Source organism: Limanda limanda, chromosome 13 (genome assembly GCF_963576545.1).
Source record: "Limanda limanda chromosome 13, fLimLim1.1, whole genome shotgun sequence".
Classification (NCBI taxonomy): Eukaryota; Metazoa; Chordata; class Actinopteri; order Pleuronectiformes; family Pleuronectidae; genus Limanda; species Limanda limanda.
In genome coordinates this window covers 1,946,246-1,962,265 of record NC_083648.1, presented here as the reverse complement: position 1 = coordinate 1,962,265, position 16,020 = coordinate 1,946,246, and the positions used below count along the sequence as shown (strand labels likewise).

The 16,020-nt window shown below is 48.5% G+C and overlaps 1 protein-coding gene across 1 annotated transcript in view; it reads right to left on the bottom strand.

Annotated features, from left to right (window-relative positions):
• Positions 1-591: 591 nt before the first annotated feature.
• Positions 592-16,020, bottom strand: part of myo10 (myosin X) — an 83,790-nt gene continuing 68,361 nt past the window's right edge. Inside the window, exons 20-41 of the mRNA XM_061083585.1 lie at positions 14,386-14,510; positions 13,673-13,787; positions 10,475-10,581; positions 10,122-10,358; positions 9,688-9,727; positions 8,226-9,347; positions 7,738-7,858; positions 6,926-7,169; positions 6,675-6,770; positions 6,476-6,569; positions 6,233-6,288; positions 5,799-5,941; positions 5,333-5,524; positions 5,094-5,251; positions 4,893-5,016; positions 3,749-4,046; positions 3,431-3,638; positions 3,206-3,342; positions 3,015-3,135; positions 2,076-2,552; positions 1,762-1,953; positions 592-1,605 (exon numbers count right to left, since the gene is read on the bottom strand). Coding sequence (XP_060939568.1) covers positions 1,486-1,605; positions 1,762-1,953; positions 2,076-2,552; positions 3,015-3,135; positions 3,206-3,342; positions 3,431-3,638; positions 3,749-4,046; positions 4,893-5,016; positions 5,094-5,251; positions 5,333-5,524; positions 5,799-5,941; positions 6,233-6,288; positions 6,476-6,569; positions 6,675-6,770; positions 6,926-7,169; positions 7,738-7,858; positions 8,226-9,347; positions 9,688-9,727; positions 10,122-10,358; positions 10,475-10,581; positions 13,673-13,787; positions 14,386-14,510 — 4,527 coding nt within the window. The 3' untranslated portion in view covers positions 592-1,485. The remainder of the gene's footprint in view (positions 1,606-1,761; positions 1,954-2,075; positions 2,553-3,014; positions 3,136-3,205; positions 3,343-3,430; positions 3,639-3,748; positions 4,047-4,892; positions 5,017-5,093; positions 5,252-5,332; positions 5,525-5,798; positions 5,942-6,232; positions 6,289-6,475; positions 6,570-6,674; positions 6,771-6,925; positions 7,170-7,737; positions 7,859-8,225; positions 9,348-9,687; positions 9,728-10,121; positions 10,359-10,474; positions 10,582-13,672; positions 13,788-14,385; positions 14,511-16,020) is intronic.

Genomic DNA, 16,020 nt, shown 5'->3' with positions numbered 1-16,020 from the left:
CATAACAGCCGAACTCAAAGTGGAAATGTTTTGAGCTGCAGATTATTTACAGAGAACAGATTCTGGAGACAGTGAGAAAAATATAGACGTCCAGTCCCAGAGTTTGTCAAAGCAGAGGAAACGGTGTGAAGGCTCTCTGCTTTTGTTTTTTCACATTCGGACAGCCTGTCGACACACCTCTCTCTCTCACTCACACACACACACAGACACAGACACACACACAACCCCGCGTTAACACCCCCCCCCCAACACAGTCATGTTAGTAGCATCAGGAAGAATTGAGCTGACAACATGAGAACAGATGAGCAAACAACGTCCTGTGAAATGAAATCAGATTTTCTTTGGCGTTGGAGAAGTTGAATTTCTTGTATATTTATATTTGAGTTAACTTATCATACACCAACATTCTCACCTCTACTCACGAGTGTGTTCCTTGAGTGTGAGATTAGGACTTTTTGATTTCGCGTGGAGATTTTGTAAAACTTTTACTCACAAGCCTGCACTCACACAAAGCCCCTGCTTGTGCTCAATCTGTGCGCTTGCACTCAGATTGCCTGTGCTCCAGCTTCACGTTCCCGCCGTGAAGCTTCTTAGATGTCTACTCTGATTTCTCCTCCGCTCTCGCATTTATTTGTGCAACAAGTCTGTCAAACAGGAGGACCAACAGAATGCCAGGGGGGGGCGATGAGGAATGGAACTGCCCCGCCCTCGTTGTGGGTGCGTAAGCTTTTCTTGCGATGGGAGGACTGTGTAATGATAAAGCTGTGGAGGGCGGGAGCACATGAAATCCAAGACCAGATGTTTCACGAAGAGCTGAAGCTGGAGCGCAAGAGATCTGTCCAAGCAACAAAGGATCTGGGTGCAAATACACAGTTTGAGCACAAGCAGAGCTATTTGAGTGCAAGCGCAGGGTTTGCAGTGGAAGCTTTAGAAAATCTCAACGTGAAATCCATGAGTCCTGCTCTCAAACTGAAAGACTTGAATAAAGAGAGGAAAAACAAAAAACTCACTTGTGCAAAAACCTTTTTGCACTGCAGGTTTACACATGATTCGAATAGCTGCTGGTTTTGATTCCAGTTTAACTTCTGCATGTTGACCGCTTCTTGAGCTGTGAGCGTTTTGCCTGCACTTGATAACCTGTGACTTCCAGTTGTTTCTTGCAGGTCAGTTTGCTTGTTGGCAAATCGGGGAAAATCTCCAACAAAGGCTTTGGTCGCTTGTTCCTTCCATTTTGAAATGATTTCGAACCGTCCTTCTGTGACAGTCATGATCTGGCGTGTGTGCCGATGTGGTGTTTCGGAGTGTGACCAGTCAAAACAATCATTTGAGCGAGTTAACGTTAAGAGCATTGGGGTTTGTCTCCAGCATTCACAGAGTCAAATGTACAAGCTGCTCTGTCCCCAGAGCTGAGGACGGGCGTCCACACTCGGCCTGTGTGCGGCGCTGCGGCTCACAGCCAGAAGGTCCAGATTGAAAGTGCGGCCTTCACCAGGCGCTGCACTGGCTGCCGTGGCTGCCGTGGCTGCTGACGGACTGACAGTTGCTGTAGCGCTTCTTGACGATCATGCTGATGTAGGCCTTCATCAGCTTGGCAATGTCCATGACCTGCAGAGGAGAGGAGGAGCAACGTTTATGAAGAATAACGGCTGGAGTCTCATTTCATGATCTGAATGCATTTGGACGACTGAAAAACGATCTGGAGGTTTTGATGTTATTCTTTTAACAACAGCTCTGAAGGAGCATTTGCTTTGTTGTACGAACCATTAGGGTTTCGAAGACCAGCTCTCGGCCCTCCACGGCGATCTTGTATGAGTTGGCCAGCGGGGCGCCGAAGGAGAGAATCTGTTCATAAGGGAAAACCTCCAGAGGCCAGGGCTCGCCTCGCTTGTACACCGATATGGCCTCTCGGCTCACGCCCAGCCACAGGTCGCAGGGGAAGGATCCGTCCCGACACTGAAACCACAGAGAGCACACTGAGGTCCGGCTGCTAAGGACGAACGACCGAAGGGAGACTGACACACAATGGACTCCTGCATTTTGTTAATAAAACTTTCCATGAAATTATGTCTACTCACCTCGACGTTGAACAGCGTGGATCCGTATCCCTGCCACTCCTTCACCAGCGACATGTATTTCACCATGGCCTGCTCCTGGTTCATCCCCTGCAGTTTCTTCCACTTGTCCATCACGCTGGTCCTCACCGCCGCCGCCTCCTCCCTCATCCAGGCCTCCAGGCTGTTCTCCTCCTCCAGCTTTTGCCGACTCATGGAGCCGCTCCTGAAGCTCCGCCTCAGTGTTCCTTCCAGGAAGCTCGAGCGTTTCCTCTCCGTCGTGCCCGAGCGCTCGGCCACTGAGCCGGTGCCTGGGGCGAATGTCTTGGCAGAGTTCTGCACCCGGGTCCGTAATCGTGCCATGGGGAACACCTGGGACATCTCCGGGACGTTGGCCTGGGAGCTGTGGTCGGCCAGGAGGTACTGAAGCCTCAGGGCAGCCAGGAACTGCAGAGTCTCCTCAGGGGCCGGATACCGACCACGGATGACGGCTTCATGGGCCTGGAGACAGTAGACACAGACATTCTTAACACAGCTACTTTCAATGGAGGCTTTAGTTTCTTGAATTTTTATATTCAACATATCAGATAATAAGGACCTATTTCTTTGTGAAAGGAAATCAGGCCACAAGGTTGTGTGGTATTATCACAACAAAGCCTGATGGGGTTAAACGGGTTCTACAGGAAGGTTCCTTGCCTCAGAAACACATCTGCTGAGTCTGAAGTCCACAGGATGAGCGGCGGTGGAGCATCGCTTCTCGATTTGTTATCAAAATAAAACCACTTAAACCCAATTATGGAAAACTGTATCAAAATAGATTTTAGTTTTATTAGATTCTTATTTAATTCGCTGTCAGATGACAGACAAAAGTCTAAATTCTGCAAAATAATCTTTAGATGAAGCCCTTTTTCCCCTATCAGGTTACAACATCAGTCGGCTCTGCACAGCTGGGAAGTGACTCACCTGTTCGAACATGAAGGCGAACTCCACGCTGTCTCTGGGAACATTGTCTGAGTCCAAGAAGCAGTAGAGCTTGAAGTAAAACTTCCAGCCGGTGTTGTGTTCGTCTGGAATCGCTGATCGCCTGGAGGCCAGAGAGCGAGTTAATAAGAGACAAAACTCAAAAGAAGAAACACACTTGCACGTACGCTTACTTTTCAAACTTGGCGAGGACGTCGGCCACCACAGTGCGGCTCTCGATGGCTTTCTCGATGGTGTCGTTGTGTTCGAACAGAGCGAACATGTTCCTGCTGTCCTCCATGGCCAGGCCTCGGATCAGCTTCTCCACCACCTGACGCACACACACACACACACACAGGATCTAAACTCTCTGTTGATTCCAGCGTCACCACGATGCGCCGTGTGCCAGTGTCACCCACCTCTCCGGCCGTGGTGTGTGAGTTGATGGTGATCTTGCAGGAGCCTCCTCCGTGGCAGTGGACGGTGGTGCTCATGTCCTGCCGTGCCACGATGGAGCGGATCTCCTCCTGCGACGGGACGTTCTCCCGGGCTCGAGTCCTTCTCAAGCAGTCCAGGGCGAAGGCGGCGTAGCGATCCATCTCCGAGCCGGGGAGGAGCTCTCGAGTCCTGCGGAGAGGGATGTGAAGATGTGAAGATTGTCGATGCCAAAGATTCGGACATTTACAAAGAGAATTGGAGATGAATCAGTCTTCATCCATCTGTGCACATGCCAGTACCTCTTCAGGTGGAACTTGAGGTATCTGAGGATGCTCCTGGTCGGGACGAAGGTGCAGGACATGCAGGCCAGGATCTTCCAGGTGCAGAGGTTCCCGGTGCTTCCCGGCTGCGGCGCCCGTGTCGTCTGCTTGACCAGCTGACAGTAGAGCTCGTCCCGCAGCTGTTTGAGCTCCTGGCCCGTCTGCAGAATGCCCTGGATGATGGGCACGGGGTCGGCCACGCCCTCCAGGTGCTGCAGAGAGCTGAACACCTTGAGGGCTTCCTCCTGCAGCGTCGTGTAGCTTCTGTGTCGCTGAGCTGGACGGGGGATGAAGGGAAGAGGTCAGTGATGGTCTCTGGATTGTGATCCTGTGGCTCCATGAATGTAGGTGTGAGGTTAATGTCCACATGTGCCACTTTTCACCTGAACCCTCTGCCTGTGTAGCTTCAGGCAGGGTCACCAAACTCCCTTTAAATACGCTCCATTTAAGTGGGATCAAAGTGTTTGTACAATGTGAACTGCTTCAACTACTTGTTGATCATATTGTCTAATAAACTCTCTATAAACTATTAAAATTAATACATCTACCTATTGCCGGATACCTCTCTAACTAATCCTGTGGTACGATGGAATGTCTTAACTGTCCATTTATTTCTTTATTATTTTTCACTAATCAGTCTGTCATATATAATTTGTGATGTTGTCAAGGAATGTTTGTGTTTCTCTTCAATAAAGTTCTAAAAAAATAAATAATAATACACCACATTTCTGCACGTGTTGATCTTGTCAATCGTTTTCCTGCAGTTTGATCAGTAGCCAGAGTGGCTCCTTGAAATTAATCGTACATGTCACGTCTTCATAACTCTGTGCTTTTCAGTCCAGAATCTGAAGCTTTATAATCTGATGGATTTGATTTAAGAAAATGTTGGAAGAGGATGGACTTGGGATTCACGTCATGCCTTTGGAAGGTTGTGGCCATTTAATGTATCATAGCAAGTGGATAAAACCGGTTCTTTCTTAAAATATCTAGTTTAGGGGGAAAATGCCAATAATCCTCTCTGTTGGAGTCTTCATGAAGTGAATGACAGAAGTATTCACTGATATTTGACTGATCCAGGAAGTGGATTCCTCTGGTAGGACTCTTCTCTGTAACTTTGACTCACCGGTGGCGTGGATGTCTCCGTAGGGCAGCGGCAGCAGAGGCGAGTGCAGCGGGTGGTGGCTGTAGCGAAGGATGGGGTTCCTCTTGTAGATCTGCTCCACCACCTCCGAGTTCAGACAGTTCTCCTGCAGAAAGCAGAGCAGGACACACATCATCTGACTGTCACACGGTGAACGCCAGTTTGCACGGCCGAGCTTCCTACCTTGATGTCCTGGATGAGCTGCTGCGTGGGCGTGTCGATGGGAGCTTTGGTGTCGATGACGTTCTGGATGGCGTTGGCCCAGCGCGTGGCCTCGTTCAGCAGCTTGCAGTAGAGACGGTACGAGTGTTTGCGACCGTACACGATCACGCTCCAGTAGCCTGAGAGGAAGCGAGGAGAGGGATGATGAAACAACACATCGAATCTGACCTGATTCTTCCTGCAACTCTTCCCTTTCTTACCAGTCTCTTTGAAGACCTTCTCGTCCGGCTGAGCCACGGAGCAGAGGCTGTTCAGCACCAGCGTCCCCAGCTTCAGGGCGTTGCGCTCAGAGCTCTTATAGTAGTCCAGGGAATTGTGGGTAAGCAGGAACCAGCGCTTCTTCAGTTTCAGCGACGCTTTGGTACTGTTCTTCATCTCTTTGTGCAACCAGCCTGGTGGGAGAGAAGTCACATGATGATGTGAGATAACGTGTGCAGTCACAAACCGACGTGGCAGCAGGAATCAGAGGTTTCACACTGAATCTTTGATTTGTGATTTGTATCCACTTATTGCAAGTTTAACTAAATGGAGAAATATACATTTAAAAGCCAAAAACTGTCCAAATATATCAGCAGCTTCCACAAAGCAACTTCCTGTTGTTGCTGAGCGTCTGTCTAAATGCATTGTGGGATCGACTCCAGCCACTTAAAGTGATTCCCCTGTCACCTCGGATGATGAACTCCTGGCCGTCCACCCGGGTGTCTCCCTTGGAGCGCTGCAGCAGTGTGATCCAGTGGTGCATCTCCTCGGGCGTGTCGGCGTTGCAGTGCAGCACGCGGTTGGCTGTGATCATGACGAAGGAGTTTGACCTGCGAAGGAGGAGAAAGGACGGTGAGAACAAGACCAGACGCTCGGAAATCTCAGTCATCTGGTTGACGTTCGAGGGAAGATCCCAAAGAAGAAGAGACTCAGACTACACATTTGTGGTCGAGTCTCTAACCATCTTCAGACATGAAGAGGAGATTCTCTGCTAGTGAATTTCTTGCCCATTTTGACCACAAAACTAAAAGTGGACATATCATAATAGCCGCAGCAAATTTCATTTGAGACACTTTTCAAATGATGCACGGAAAACACAATGATTTGATATCGGTCCTCACCTCTCTGGATTATCTGACGCACAAACGGAATCGATCATCCCCACATCCAACGTCCCCTGAAGAGACAGAGAGAGAGAGAGAGAGAGAGGGAGAGAGAGACAGAGAAACAGTGTTGGTCAGTGATGGTTTGAATGGTTTTTGGGTTTGAATATTTGCTGTCATTTGTAAAATGTGCTTATTTTATTTGAACTCTTTGATCTCTTTTATATTTCTCTACATGAAGCCAGGTGGGCGGGTTCTCACCACAGCATTCTGGGGGTTGGCCTGCTCGTCGTGCATCTCTGTGATCTCCTGCTCTGTGGCGCCGTGGACCTGACTCAGCACGCTGAACCACTGGCTGTAACCATGGAGAACTCACTGTATTACTCTGATACTTACACGTGTTATTTAATCCTTTTAAGCCTGGCTTTTGTTTGGGAGGCACAACATACACCCGACCTACCTGGCGTCCTCGGCAGACTCTGCGATCAGGTGGTACGTCCTGTCCGGCATCACGATGTCGATTCCATTCTCCTTACCGGTGTTATCAATGATTTCTCTGCACGTCACAGAAAACACTCATGACCACAGTATCATCTCTGAGTATTGAGTATTGGTTTGGAAGGTGCTAATTGTTAATAATACTTCTAATAAATAACTAAATCAGAAGGTATGACACCATCCATCGTGGAAGTGACTTTGATGGCATCTTACTTGGCATTGTGCATGTCCATCACGCCCTTCATCTTGTCCTCGCCATCGTTCTCGAAGTACATGAGCTTGCTCTGCCGCAGCACGAACCAGCGGCGTTTCCAGTTTCGGCGGGACAGCGTGGACGAGCCCCCTCCCTTCTTGTGCAGCCAGCCCTGCTTCAGAGCTTCCTGCTTGGCCCGAAACCACAGGAAGGTCTCGTCCTTCAGAACGCACCAGCGCCGCTTCCACGTGTTCATCAGACCGCCTGCCAGAGGAAAACAGGAGAATGGAACGGATACCACAAAAAAACGAAAGACTGTCCATCTGAGGGTGAAGTTAAAACAAACTCGTCTTGGTTTGACGCGTCGTTACTGAACCTTCTGTGTCTGAGCTCGTGTGATACAGGAAGGAATGAATAATAAGAAAGACTGTAGCCACACTATGGAAATATCAGGGAGATGTTTCCTAAGATGTCACATGCAATCATAAATTCAGAGAGCAACACGGATATGTCAGCATTATACGGAGGATTCACCGCGAGTTGATGACATTTAATATTATATCATTTAATATCTCAGGATGAAACATAGGAGCCATTCACGGAGAAGACACTGATGAAGACGTCAACTTGGAAAGACGAAGGTGCCGAGAGAGTTTTTGTGGCACAGCTAAATCAATGGAAAGCCAGTTCTGTGATAAAAGTCACATAGTTTGCTTATAAGAAAGTTCTTATAATATTTTAAAAATGCTGGCGTGTTAATTGTTAAAGATCTAGAGGGGAATCCTCTCTTCTCGGCGCCATTTAAAGGGCGTGTGAGTAGTGAGGGAGTTACCTTTGATGAAGAGGAAGCTGTGGAAGTACGGGAGCGTGACGCAGCTGTAGACCGAGTCCCGTCGGTACGACAGCTCGTCGTCTGTGTCGAACCGGTCGAAGTCGTCCTCGCTGTCCTCAAACTGGAATTGGAAGAAACACAGTGGTACCCAATGAGTTTGCTGTACTGCAGTGGATTAGCTACTTTTTCAGTTTGATTCCAATGGGTTTGAAACATTCTGACTGATTTGACCTTTACAAATACTTCAGGATAAGTATATATATTCCATCTAAAACTGTTCAGCATCGAAACTGCTGTAAAAGCTCTCTGAATAGCCTCATGGCGTCTGAGCTGCCGGTGGCACAACCTGAGACACGCAGGACGATGTCTCAGCCGCCCGTTGGTCAATCTGAGTTCCTTCTGTTTCGTGGGAATACTTCTTGTGTAATCCTGCTGTTGACAAACGGGTGAAACATGGTAAGCTTACACAACCCTTCGAGGATACTCACTGATGACTGCGCTCCCTCCGAGCTGAAGCGGTAAGCCCCTGAGCTGTTGTAGGTGCCAACCGAGCCGCGGTAGTCAGGAGACCACTGCCCGCTGCGAGGGTTGGAGAACGCCACGCTGCCACTTGACACGATGGCGCCCTCATCGTAGTCATCCTGGTCGTAGTCTGAATCCTCGTTGGGCGGTATGAGCTCCACCAGGTCATCGGACTGAGCCTCGGATGAAGCCGATGCACTGTGGCAGGCTGGCGGCACAGGCGGTAAAGGCAGCGGTTGGTGAAGAGGAGTGGTCGGAGGCAGCGGTGGGACAACGCCGTCATTGGCGTACGGGTCTTCTTCTGAGGAGTCATCGCTTGTTCGGATCCCGCTGGTCCGTTGGCCGTCTGAGTGGCCGTGCTCACTCGGGTTGGGAGAGTCTTTAAAGGCCTCGTCATCGGCCTCAAATCCTTCGTCGACCTCCTCTTCTTCGCCGCCTCTCCTCCGTTCACTGTCCCTCTCCTTCTCGTCCTCCTCGCTGACTCCCAAGGAGCTCTCGATGTTCCTCACACACTCGTCGATCTCATCAAAGTTCAGCGAGTCTAGGAACTGCTGCGCCGCCTTGCAGGCTTCGTCCTCCAGCCGCCGGAGCTCCTGGTCCCGAAGCAGCTGCAGGCGGTTCAGGGAGGCCTCGGTCAGGGAGAGCTCCTGGCGCTCCTTCTGCCGCTGCAGCGCTTGGATCTCCCGCTCCAGTCGTAGGATCTCCTCCACCTGAGTTGCTTCATGGGGACGAATTGCCTCCTCAAAGGTCTCGGCTGACTCCAGCTCCTCTAGAGGGTCTGGTGATGTTCCCGCCGCCTGAGCAGAAACCAGAGAGGCCAACTCCTCAGCAAGAAGCCTACTGGTCTCCTCCAGCCTACTGGTCTCCTCCAGCCTTCTGGTCTCCTCCAACCTACTGGTCTCCTCCAGCCTTCTGGTCTCCTCCAACCTACTGGTCTCCTCCAGCCTACTGGTCTCCTCCAGCTTACTGGTCTCCTCAAGCCTACTGGTCTCCTCCAGCCTTCTGGTCTCCTCCAGCCTTCTGGTCTCCTCCAGCCTTTTGGTCTCCTCCAGCCTTCTGGTCTCCTCCAGCCTTCTGGTCTCCTCAGCCTGAGGACGGAGAAGAGAGTTGTGTTCCCAACACTGACGGTGCTCATGCTACAAAAAGACTGTTTCTCAAATCTTTACAAAAACTCCAAATCTGCTGCTTCAGTAAAAGGAAAGAATTTCATGCCTCAGTTTGTATTACTTTCCTTCTGGAATCTTTTTCTATTCAAGACTAATTTCTACAAAATTCTTGAATAGTTTTAATCCACGGCCCCTGGAGATTGTTGATGTGATCTTTCAGGACGAAGAAGACTTCTCCAGCCAAATTTAGATCAACCTGAGATTTGGGTCGTCCACTCTTTTTCACTTGGATTGAATCTCTTGATAACTGGTTTGCTCTTACCTCTCTGGCCAGTGTCTCAGCCTCCAGCCTCAGTTTCTCCCTGCAGACAAACAGTGAGACGTTAGCCAACATTATATTTTTTTCTGATTAAAGTCAGACAGATAAAATATACATCATCCACCAAAACAACAAAAGCATTAGGAACCATTCCACACCAGATTAAATTAACCCTTCTGGGTGCTGGTGTTACTGATACCACGGCCCGGTCCTCAAAAATAGAAAATAGACAGTATAGAATAGATATGAAGATTTATGAAATCCTGCGTACAGCCCTGTCCTCCTGGGATTTGATCTCTATAGTCATTTCTGTATGTATTCTGTATTTGGCGTCTTTGCCTCATTAATCTTCATCGCTGTTCATTCCGACGAGACACTCGTAGATATTAGTCAATTCAGAGCAGCAAACACAAGAGGAAGGAGTTACATGATCCCACCTCTCCATCTCCTCCTCCACCCTCTTGCGGCGCTCCTCCTCTTCCTCCTCCTCCCTCCTCCTCCTCCTCCTCTCCTCCAGCAGCTGGCTGTAGGCCCGGCGAGCCAGCTGGCCTCTCAGGCATTTCTGGAAGGTGAGCGCAGCCCGGCGCAGGAGCAGGAACCTCCTCCTCCAGTAGAAAGCCCGGTAGTTCTTCTGAATGACCACGATGCACTGCAGCAGCTTCCTGTACTGCTTCCTGCGTGGGGGGGGGGGGGTGAGAGCAGCATCGATGCACGTTAATGAACAAAGGAGACTTCAGGTTACGGTTTGTCAGCAGCTTGGTGACGTGGAGTCGGGTTGTGAAGGTCGTACCTCGCCATGTAGCCCATGACATGAGCCTGGATGATCATGGCTGCTTTCAGCACCTCCACCTCCCTCTGCTTCTCCAGACGATGCTCCAGAGACTCGCGGAGAAACACCTGAGGGACGAGGAGAAGAGAGGGAGGAGACATATAAAAATATAATTTCTATAAGATCAATAACAGGATAATTTAGATTGAACTTTAATCTGGATGTTTATGGCTTAAACATGACATGACCATGGTCTGTACATAAAGATGGAGGACATGACAGCTCCCAAAAGTGAAGCCAAAATGCTCTGATCGCCCCCTGGTGGCTGCAGGATAGGTCATAAACCCTCCTCCTCCATGTGAGCAGATGGGACATGGCCCAAACTAAAAAATGTAGACGTTGAATAAATGTTTGTCAAAGATGTTTCTGTCGTTTCAGGTCGTTCTTATCTCTCTGATGTTTGTTCAAGTGTTTCTGATCAGTTTGGTTTGAATCAGTTATTTGATGATATAAACTTGGCTGAGGCGTCATGGTTCACAGCTGATTGGTTGAGCCATATATGGACAGGCTCCATCAACCGTCAACTTTTGCTTTATTCTCGAATCTCAACCTTCTCGGACTAAAAGGAGGCAGGACAGAGGAGCGTGAGATCCACTAGATGGCGTCTCAGTACGAAGTGACTCACATGCACAGTCCAGTTGATCACATGGTTTCAGGACTGTTTGAAACTTTACCATATTGCTTCCAGCCGCTCGACATATGATTTTAACTGTGTTTTTGAAAGTATTTGATGTTGGTTGTTTTTTTCTTCAACTGTCACTTGCAGAAAAATCTGATATATAGTTTAATAAAAGTGGGAAATGGATCAAAGCTGCAGAACGGAGTTAACAAGGAGGACGGAGGGAAACAGTCACTTCTTTAAACTGTGCATTCACCACTTTCCCCATGCTACACACACATTATGAATAAAAGATTAACAAGTGAACAGGATTAAAAAGAGAAGGCCCGCTCCTTTTCTTCTGTAACATCCCCATTTAACAGACCCCCCCATCCAGGAGAACAAGGGAGGAGAACAAAGCTGCCGACATGAATCAAATCCAGATCCTCCTCCTCCTTTGTTCACGCTGCTAAAGAGCTGCACAGATTACAGCAGCGAGTGATTTCAGGACATCTCTCTGTGAAAAGACTCGTCTCACAGGCGCTTAGTGCCGAGCTGCCGGCCATTGATAGAGAACCGGGCCCAGCGAGGGTTAATCCGATTAGAGGGAGGGAAATTAGATATGGGACGGTGGGGAAATGTCACAGTGCTGTGGGGTACAGGAAACAGATAATGTCCTGTGTGTGTGTGTGTGTGGTTGAATCCTCGGCGGTGAAGCACTGATGAGATTTCCGGGGTGATGTGGACTTCTCTCTTTGACGAGCAGGTTAATTAAACGTGCAGTGCAGGCCCGTGCACGTGCACCTGCAGGCACACACGACTAAAACACACAAAGACAAACTCACAAAACTCCCACTCCCCCTGAACGCATCTGCTGTCAGAGGCTGTAAAACGTTTTCCAATCAATCAGTCCATCGATCAAAGCTATAAAATGTCTCCGCCATGATGTTATAATAATAACAAATTTATCACAATGTCACAAATCTCATAACTTTACACCGAAGAAACAACAAAGTTAAAATGATGAAGGAGGTTAAAGTGAGTTCATCTGGAAATGAAAGGTGGAATAAAGGGAAAATAAAGAATAAAACAGTTGAGAGGGAATTTATCGATTGTTCCTCTGTTCCACACACACACACAGACACACAAACACACAGACACACACACACACACACACACACACACACACACACACACACACACACACACACACACACACGCATGTCCCTTTTCATTGACATAATGCATTCCTTATAGCACCTTACCTCAACCTTAACCATCACAGCTACCTGCCTAACCCTAACCCATGTTAACCACACGCAGGTACACACACTAGTTTAAAAGACACACGTAGGCACAAAGGGAGACGTGCACAAACAGGAATCACACGTGCACAAAAAGTGCCGAACATTTGCATCTCCATGAATTGAGAAACGAATCCTTTTCGGTTCATTAATATGCTAATTAGTGTAGCAACAGCCTGGAGAGGCCTCGGTGTTCTTCTGACTCTCGAAAATGAAGTTTGAGGCTGTTAAAAAAAAAACAATGGTGAGGACATGTGTGGCCTGAAAGGAGCCGGAGGCCGCTCGGTGTAAATCTGTCTGAGGGGGGGCGGGGCGGGGGGGTGGAGGTGGAGGTTCAGGGGGCGAATCCCTCAGAGGGAGAGAGAAGTGATTTAAGGGTTTTACAGGAAGCAGCAGTGTGAGAGCAGCTCGTCTTCATCATACAGGTGAGGCCTGTTCCAGCCTCATGCGCCGACTCCTCACACGGTTTCTTGTCTGTCCTGGACAAACACACACACACACACACACACAAACACACACACACACACACACACACACACACACACACACACACACACACACACACACAAACACACACACACTTCCTGCTGCCGCCCTCTGCACCATCACACAAGCACGCTGCGATCAGGGATGTGTGTCGACCATCTGTCTTTTCATTTCCCCACAGAAATCAAACACACACACACACACACACACACACACACACACACACACTGGCAGCAGTTGTGTTCTTCCTGACCCGTTGGAAGCAGAGAGACTGAATCCAATAGCTGTTGATTCCATGCTTCAGGTGCTCTGGACCTCAATCATTCATAATCACACACACACACACACACACCACACACACACACACACACACACACACGACACACAAAGCCAAATCAGGCCTTGTGGGGAGCAGAGTGCAGCCCAAGTGGATTGGGGTCCCCACTGGTGGCGAACTTCCATCCCATCATATTCCACATTAGCACGGAGGAGGAACAGGATGTTCAGGGTTTGACAGGAAAAGTAAATTATACCACAGACAACTGAGGGGGGGGGGGGGGGTGTCTCTGCTGAGAGACAATAAATACAAACCTGTGGGATTTTTACTTCCTAAATAGTAAAGTGAACCTCATTCCCGCACAACAACAGGTCATTACCCAGTTAGAGTGAATATAATGAGGATCTGGATCAGGTCTCAGGAACCAGGAAGTGAGTGGATCCCTCAGCCACAGGGTGAATGCAGAGGTTTGATTATTCAGAATGCTGACTCACCTTGGTCTTTCCCATCTGCCACTCCACGCTGCTGCTGTCGTAGTGGTTCAGCAGCTGGACACAGCGCCCCCTGGGGTCCTCCGGCGTCAACACCTCCCGCATCAGCACCTTGTACCTGAGGAGCCGGGGGAGAGAAGGTTCAGGATCCAGAGGTTTTCAGGTTCACAGGTTCGAGTCGCCCGTGATCTGAAGTGAGAGAAGTCTGCAAACGCTCCTCGCCCCTGTTTGAAAAACGCTGAACAGGAAAGTGGAAAGTGTCCGAGTAGAATCAGGATCAATAGGTCACTTCCTGTCAGGAACGCTCTGGAGATCTCTGAGTGAAGAATCTCCTGCTGCGTTGTTCATGTGTGAAAGTCTGAGAATGACTGAAGTGATCCTCTTACTGCTCGACACCACAAAGCAAAGGATATATTATAAATTGATATTTGGTGCAATATTTAATATATTGCACCAAATATTCAACCTAAGATCTTCAGGTTCTTCTGGTGTGTGAGGCTGAGAACCAGAGGTGTAAAGTAACGAATTACATTTACTCACGTTACTGCAATTGAGTAGATTTTTAGATGGGTACTTTTACTTGTACTTAAGTAAAATTTCATCAAAGTAATGGTACTTCTACTTGAGTACAATATAAGAGTACTTTTTACACCTCTGCTGAGAACCTGTAGAGACGAGATGATGCTGCTCGTGTGGGAGGAGCTGCTGAGACTCACCGGCAGCAGAAGTCCTGGAACGCTCTCCGGACCGGGAAGCCCGTGCGTCGGATCTTCACCGTCTCCAACATGCCCGAGTATCTGAGCTGGTTCAGAACCACGGTCTGGTCGAAGTGCTCAGGCATCTGGAGGCAGACAGGGGGGGGATGGGGGTGGGGGGGTTACGATACAGATGCAAACAGACACATTTACATCTGGAGTTGAAGATGTTTAAACTCTTTGACGCTCTTTTGTTTCATTTGTTAAACCAGATCCGTGTGTGAGGCTCATCAGCTGTGAACAACCCTCACTCTCGTCCCTTTAAACTTCCAACGCACATTCTTCAAACTTCATTCACTCATTCACTCATTCACAGAAATGTGCAAATCACACAACTTCCAACTCCCGGAGAAACACACACACACTCTGCGATGAGACGCCATCATTTCTTACAGAAGTGCATTCAGTGAGAGACGCTTCTCCCGGGGACCCCTCTCACCCTGTAACCTCGGTGGGCGTTGGGGGTGGCGTGGGGGCTTGGGGGGGGGGCTCTGGATAACTGGTGGCTTTCATACCCGCTGTTACATCCCCTTCATCCAGCACCCATCTCCTCTGATGGCCCGCTGACGACCCAGTGGAGCTGAGCTGGAGTCGAGATGTTAACTGAAGAGACTGAATGGAGCCTTTAACAGCCCCTGGCCACAGAGGAGACCTCATTAGCATAAAGCTCATTTGCATACGGACGATCAGCGGCGGCACAAAGCTGAGTGGTGTCGGGAAGCTTCCTCCTGTCACACGTTCTCTACCCATCGCTTCTCCTCTCTTTCTCTTTCTTTTTATATTCCACACATTCGCCTAAATTAAATTAAATTTCTCCTTCTGGCTTCTCTTTGTGACCTCAACACAACCGGGACACAACCGGGACACAACCGGGACACAACCGGGACACAACCGGGACACAACCGGGACACAACCGGTGTCGTGCTGCCGACAAAGTGCTGCTGTGACGTGGATTTTCTGTTCGGGATTCTAGGAGTGAATGAAATCCAGAGAGATTTTCTTCAACTTTAATCGAGAACCACGTTAAACTCTCTCACTGTCAAAGTCTTTGAAAACCAAAAAGACTTTGTTGTATAACTGGAGTGAGGTCACAACACAGGGAACTACTTTGTCAAACACAGTTCTGTTGACAAAATGATTTTCTTGTATTTCTTCCTATTATTATTATTATTATTATTATTATCTTCTTTTACCTGCCCAGGGTGGACAGATGAAAATTATCTACAAACTAAATTTGCGATTTCAAAACAGTATCGAGGTCTTAACTGAGATTTGCTCTGATGGCTCGTGTTGCAGAAGTGAAAGAGAAAACGGCCTAATGTCAACTTATCGTATTGTTGTGATGATCTTATGTTGAGAAATGTTGAAGATATAAACGATGACAGTTTACAAAGAAGGTTTTGTGAGCAACAGAAGCGTGAATCTAAATATTATCAAAATGTATTTTAATGCAGAAACTCTCTTAAAATATGACGTTTTCCACCAAGAATAAATGGATCTGTAACATTTGGCTTGAGAATGTCACTGATCGTTTGCATTACTGGACTCAATCTGTATCAGATATTTTCTGCAGATGTTAAACGATGAAGTTTGGGT